General features: G+C 44.9%; 1 protein-coding gene across 4 annotated transcripts in view; it reads left to right on the plus strand.

Annotated features, from left to right (window-relative positions):
- TPRA1 (transmembrane protein, adipocyte asscociated 1) overlaps positions 1-6,267 on the plus strand; it is a 30,632-nt gene extending 24,365 nt beyond the window's left edge. For 3 of the 4 annotated variants that reach the window (XM_015426087.1, XM_015426086.1, XM_015426088.1), the window contains exon 11: positions 3,087-6,267. In XM_015426087.1, the coding sequence (XP_015281573.1) occupies positions 3,087-3,321 (235 nt within the window). In that variant the 3' untranslated portion in view covers positions 3,322-6,267. The remainder of the gene's footprint in view (positions 1-3,086) is intronic. The other variant, XM_015426085.1, reaches the window with a different exon arrangement.
- The last annotated feature ends 459 nt before the right edge of the window (positions 6,268-6,726 follow it).

The raw sequence follows: 6,726 nt of genomic DNA on the forward strand, positions 1-6,726 counted from the left end.
TTCCTCTCTCTCTTCCCCTCCACTTTCTTCCTTCCTTTCTCTCTCTCTCTCTCTTTCTCCTTCCTTCCTTCCTCTCTCTCTCTCTTTCTCTCTCCCCCCTTCCTACCTTCCTTCCTTCCTTCCTTCCTTTCTTCTTCCACCCACCCACCCTACCTTTCTAGGCGCTCGTTGTCTCCGTCCACAAGGGGCTTTGCTCCCTAGTAATAAAATAAAGTCACAACTGGTTCCCTCATTATTGAGCTTGAAGAGCCACCGTGTGGCCACTTTGGGAACTATTCACACTAATTGAAGATTTCTTGCAAATCGCTCAAATTGCTTTTTTAATTGACAGGACTGGAATCATTTCTTCACTGTTTCCACAGGCGTGACTTGCAGACAGTGGAGATGCTTTGGCATATCCTCTCTGCCAGTCTGTGTGGCATTAGCAAGAGCTAGCTTCTGATGCAGCTGTGTTTGGAGGGGTGGTAGTGATACTGTTCCGGGGAGACAAATACCTGGGACACCTGCCTACCACTGCTATAGAGTCATTGTGGTTAGAATGTAGAACACGGATGGACGGGGCAAGACCTGGCTCCAGATCCCTGCTTGGGCTGTGAAGCTCACTGGGTGACCATGGGCAAGCGGCTCCTGTTAGCCTAGCCTATTTTACAAGCCTGCTGTTAGGAGATACAAAATGGGGTCACTGCATCTGTGCAAGGCCACCCTGAACTTCTTGGAGGGGAAAGGTGGGGATAGAAATGTGAGGAATGTGTTTATTTACAGAATTTATAACCTGCCTTTCTGCCCTCATCAGGTCCACCAATTTATTTATTTATTTATTTATTTCGATTTCTTAACCGCCCTTCCCCGCTTACACGGGGCTCAGGGCGGTTTACAACCAAGGTAGCGAACAGATTAATAACATATGTAATAAAAGCCAAACAAAAACGTTATCATTAAAACAACTAAAACCAAGCTCAAGTACACACATAAAAACATCAAAACCACAGTTAAAACATAGGGAAGGAAAGAGGAATCACTGAGGGAACAGTAGACAAAGGTTTTGACGAGCTGGCAGAAGACAGCAACAGGAGGGGACAGGCAAGTATATTCTTTGAGGAGAGTTCCAAAGTGGTGCCATGACTGAGAAGGCCCTGCTTGATCTTAGCAGGCGGCAGTGGCATCTGAAGAGGAGTCTTTAGAAGATAACCCTGGTAGTTGACTATGTTTGTAAGGGAGTTGGCAGTCCTTTGGGTACGTCAGTCCCAAGCTATATAGGGCTTTAAAGGTCAGGATCGGCACCTTGACTTGTGACCAGAAGCAGATTGAGAGCCAGTAAATGGGCCAAGACTGGAGTGATATGATCCCTACAGCCTTCTCCACTTGATACCCTGGTTGTCCTCTTCAGTAGATATCCTGGTTGCAGCATTCTGCATCAATTGAAGTTTCTGAACGCTTTTCAAGGGTAGCCCAATGTAGAGAGCGCTGCAGTAATCTAGTGAATGAAAGGCTTTCTGACTGAGCTTTCCATATTCCTGGTTAGGCACCATATTGCTGTTGTCCAGTGGAGTTCAGCAACCTTTAGTTTTGCTTTAGAAAAGAAAAGTAGTTCTATCCTGCAAATTAGTATTTGTTTGAGAAAAACGGCCTAATTTAAATTAATATAATGGCATAGAGCAGAAGCCAAAATTAAGCACTTTGAAGACTCATTGATTTCATGTATGCATTTAAGCCCATGGTTTGCTCTTTCATGGAAAAAAAAAATCTATGGGATGCAAAAGCATTTCACTTCAGCTGGACTGAGCATCTGTATGAGCATTAGGTATCTGTAAACTTGATTGAGTTGTACGAGCCAAGTATCCCATGTGGCTCTGTGGTGGTAATATTGAGAGCTTCATATAGGGAAAGTAGCCCATACACCGTTCTGAACTGATCCACAGGCATAAAGTTACCTGCCTTGGATATAACTATCTGGTACTCTTGGTTTGAGGAGAATGTATGACGTGTGCTTAAAGCAGTTGTTCTAAAAGAGTCATTGGAGTGAAAAGGTTCCAGAAATTAGACATTCAACAAAAAAGGGACTTGCAGGTAAGGGCAGCGGAATCCTTCCCTGTCGTGCAGCTTGCTGTTTTGACATCGTTCTTCCCAAGCGCACTTCTGGTATCGGAGCCCTTTCATGCAGAGTCCCTCTTACCATTTCTGCAGAGGAAACAGAGCACCTTTCCTCTCTCGTGTAACTCTTAATGGGCTTCTGAACATTAAGAATGTAAGAAGCACTTTGCTAGATCACACATAATCCCCCTGCAGTACAGCGGAGGCCAGATAGAGGCCTCTGGCAGTTCACAAGCATGGCATGATGGTGATCACTATCCCCAGCATTTAGTATTCAGAGGCAATTTTTGCCTCTGAAAATGCAGATTCCACTTAGCTCTCTTGGCATGCTGGTAAAATTTCCTATCCCATCTGCAAATCTCATTCTAGGCTACTTCTGAATACACAGCATTGCTTCCCCATTCCTCCCCCCCCCCCTTTTCCCCACTGATTGAGTCCCAGTTTAAAATGTGGTGCTGCTACAAGAAGAAGCCCAAGGCTGGTTATATAATCTAGAAGCAAAGGGTTAGGGTAGAAAGGGAGCAGCCACAAAGGGAAACGCAAAAACTCCCAAGACAAATGTAGTGGAATATCATGGATCCTCTCTTCCCCCCCCCCCTTTTTTCTGGGCCATCAAGTCACATCTGACTTACAGCAACCCCATGAGGCTCTCAAGGAAAAAGATGGCCAGAGGTGGTGTGCCATTGCCTGCCTCTGAACGGTGACCCTGGACCTCTTTGGTGGTCTCCCATCCGAATACTTAGCCCCCGAGCTCTGACGAGATTGGGCTAGCCTAGGCTATCCAGGTCATGGTGGATCCTCTTTAGTTCTGCCTGTCTTCAGATGGATGTGACCTGGCATCAAAGAACAATTCAGCTGAAATCTTTTTTTCCCCTTAGCAACTCTTTGCTACATTCTCTCCAAAATTCTTCTTGTCGTTGAGAACTGGGTGTTATGCTCAGAGAAGTACATCACCCTAAAAAGTACATTTCCCCCCCTTCTTTTAATGGTTCCAGGTCTGAGCCAAAGATCCTCTTCTCCTATAAATGCCAGGTGGATGAACCCGAGGATGTTGATGTGCACCTCCCGCATGCCTATGGCGTGGCCAAGAAAGAAGGCCCAGATTCCACCTTCTACTCCAGCACCCAGATTGACACCGCGGCCTACCTGGATGATATTGCTTCCATGCCCTACCACGTGGGCAGCATCAACAGCATTGACAGTGACCGCTGGAAAGCCATCAATTCCTAAGGCGAACCTGGTTCCCATTTTTGAAGAAAGCATCTCTCTTGGATCCCTCAGCTTTGTCACAAATTTGCCCTTGGAATTCTTTAATGTGTTGTCTTTTTCCTTGAGGATTTTAAATATATATATATATTGAAATCCAGCTTGGAAGAAAAATCAGCTCCAGTGGCCTTCCCAGAAGCTGGCCCTTGTGCTCATGCCAGGAAAACCTAGACCAGCTTTGTTTCAAAATGCATAACTATTACACCTTTCATCTTGAACATTCCAAATATACGTGATTAGGAGTGACGGCAAACTTTTATTGATGGCGAAAAGTGCATACAGCTGGGAGTGCTTGACTATTCAACTGAACATAAAGCTGGACTATGTTTTTGATGTTCCACTTGGGTTAATTTCCTAAATAGTCCTGTTCCCAACCAGACTAAGCTCCCAGCAGAACACTGTTTGGAAAAGAAGCTAGGGGAGGATGGGACTGATCTCTGGCAGTGGCAACTGGGTGGGATTTTTGACTCTGGAGACCCTTTCTGAAAACTCTGGATACCCTTTCTGGAAAGATTTTCTAAATATTCCCATAATTGGTTGCAGGAGAGGAGTGTGTTCGTGTGCGTGTGCATAATATATATATATGTTTATAATATATATCCTGGATATTGCAAGAGGGAGGAAAAGTGGCCAGCAGGGAAAGGTCTCTGTGGAACTTGTTGCTGTGCAACTGAACCACTCTGACTGGTGGATGGGCAGCCTGGAGTTTCGTACACTGAATTAGGGCTGAGTTTGCAGCTGAAACTTAGCCAAGAGAGAGTTACCGAAAAGTGATCTGCTACTTGATGCTGACAGAGCTCCAGAGCCAGTGGGACTAGGAAGGAAAGCGTTTGCTCAGACTGACAGCTCCAAAAGTGTTCCAGAGTACTGGCTGAGTGGAAGTATTCTGATGAGCCATGTGTTGGAGAGGCTGTGAGTGAAGATGATAGGGTTGGCATTGGAGTGGAATATATAGGGTGGCAGTAACTTCGATGTGTAGGCTGGCAGCAGGCTGTTCAGTGTGTACCACCATTTTGCTCTCCAGTCCTATGTGCTCTTCAGCCAAGGCTAATCGTGTACTGTGTAGTACAGGTTTTTAGGATCAGATGGGACTTCCTGGAACTTGGCTTGAGGTTTTACTTGTGTGAAGCCCACAGTACTAAGTAGCTGGCTGTTTCCTTGGCAGGTAGCCAGTCTTCTGAGGCTTGTCTGTGGGATCAGTAAAGTGAAAGAGGGCTATTCTCCAGTAATAACAAGAGGTGTTCTTGATTCTATACAGGGAGAAACTGGGGTTGGGGGAACCCCATGCCCTGAGTCTGAAGGGTATCTGTGTACGAATGCCTGGCTTTCCTCCCCATGTTCTCTCATCATGTAATTAAGCAAAAGATGAAGGAATGGGAAGGGACATTAACCGTTCTGTGTAATGGGGGAGCATATTTGTTTGAACTGTGGCTGGCCAGGAGGCAAGTGGTAACACAGTTAATTGTACAATTGAGAGTTCCAGGTACTGAGGCCGCAAGACTATCAGAGGAACATTCACAAGTTTCTTATTTGCTGTTGCTGCTAATATTTGGAGCTGGTTAGTACCAAATATCCTAGATTCTGATGATACATGGCAGAGGTCCAGTGCTTGGGTGAAGGTTCTTTGGAAACGAATGGAGCGTACTTTCCAGCCGATACCTTCAGGGACAAGGTGGAAGCTGGGCAGATCCTGCAGCTGTCCTCTTGCTAATACGTGCTTCCTCTTATGCCTGATGGTTCTGTTGTTTTGTGATATCTGCTTGGCACATCTAAATGTTTTTCTTTCTTTTTTCTTTTTGCCTTTTAAAAACTTTTTAAAATTACTCTTTCTCCCCAAACTGATTTGATTATGTCTGCTTTGGAGAAGTTAATGCAAATGGACAGGATTGTGGTGGTGACCCAACACTTGCTGCTGCCCTAGTTTAACCTGTAGTAAATGGAGACATTGAACACTGGCTTCATCCAGGGTTGCTCCTTTTAGAGATGTCACCTCTAGGGTGAGGTGTCTTTTTATCCTGTATGGTTTAGGCTCCAGTTGCGTGTGTTTGTTGAGTACCTGACAGGGCTGGACTGGCCTAGCCACGGTCTGTCTCTCTGACTCACGTACTTACTTACACACACCCTTTTGTAATGCACTGGATAGCAGGTAGAGCTTGGCAATGGGGCAGTCATGAGAGATGTGATGCGACTTGGTTGTTATCCAGCCATGTGTACAGGCATACCTGTCCCTTTGATAATGTCTTGTTATCCTGAAATGAGCCAGTTCTCTGTCTTTCCATTGGCCGCAGGGCACTGGATGGGGGGGAGCAGAGGGTGTAATAATGATACCATATAAGGTATTTTTTCCTGTCCCTGTTCAACTGGAATTAAAGATGCTTCCCTTGAGTAAGGTGGTTCCTGGATCGTGGTAAAAAGCTACTAACCCTTGACAACAAAACACAATTTCCTTGGATTTCTTACAGTTTATTCCAGGAATGTTCCTACAGTCTTCCCACAATCTGTAGAAAATACAAAGTACTCTGAATTACGAAGATGGATTCCTTGAGTGATGTGAATTGGAATGAGACTGGATTTAGATCATGGTGTGCTAACCATGGTGTGTCAGATGCTGACCCATCATTAAAGGGGTGCTGGATTCTTCTACTTTCTCTTTTTGCCTCCTCGTAAATTCCAGTATTTACTCTGTACATCTTGCATTGTCTCTGCTGCTGAGGAGTTTCTGCACTAAGTGAAGGAATTATCTCCTTCCAAGCATTGAGGTTTTTATGGGTATATAAAAATGCCTCCCAGGGGGTCAGCACACGATATGGTTCGTGAGTGTGTGTGTGTGAATACACTGCCTGTTCTGTGTGCTGTTAGAAGGGGGGCCCCTGAAAATAGAATAATGTATATTTTTTGTCTGTAAAATAAATGAACTTTGACATAAACCATGATCTCCTCTCTCTCATGAAACAGACTCACTGTGTGTGTGGGGTGGGTGGGTGCGTTACATTCTGCATGTTATCCCCCCCCCCCCAACGAAGCCTGCAAATTCTTCCCCTCAAAACGAAACCAACAAAAAAAAATTGAATCTTCATTTTTAAAAAGTTGGCCGTGTTTTTAAAAAGCAGTATGGAAATGATGCAAAGTTGGAATGACAATCTGTTTCAGTATAATTGGCTCGCCTAGCTGTTGCTGCTTGAAAGGATAGTCTACAAGGGACTGATCTTCCTCTTCCTTTCTTCTGTTGCTCCAAGAAGAATCTGGGCCTTTTTGCAGTCTTTAAAATTTTGCTGTTGTCGCGTAGCATCCCAAACAAAGTGGCTTTTCCCACTGCTGCTTGCCAAGAAGGGAACTCTTTGCTTCCTAAATGTGACTTCACATTCACAC

The sequence above is a fragment of the Gekko japonicus genome, unplaced genomic scaffold (genome assembly GCF_001447785.1).
Source record: "Gekko japonicus isolate JY-2015 unplaced genomic scaffold, Gekko_japonicus_V1.1 scaffold69, whole genome shotgun sequence".
NCBI lineage: Eukaryota > Metazoa > Chordata > Lepidosauria > Squamata > Gekkonidae > Gekko > Gekko japonicus.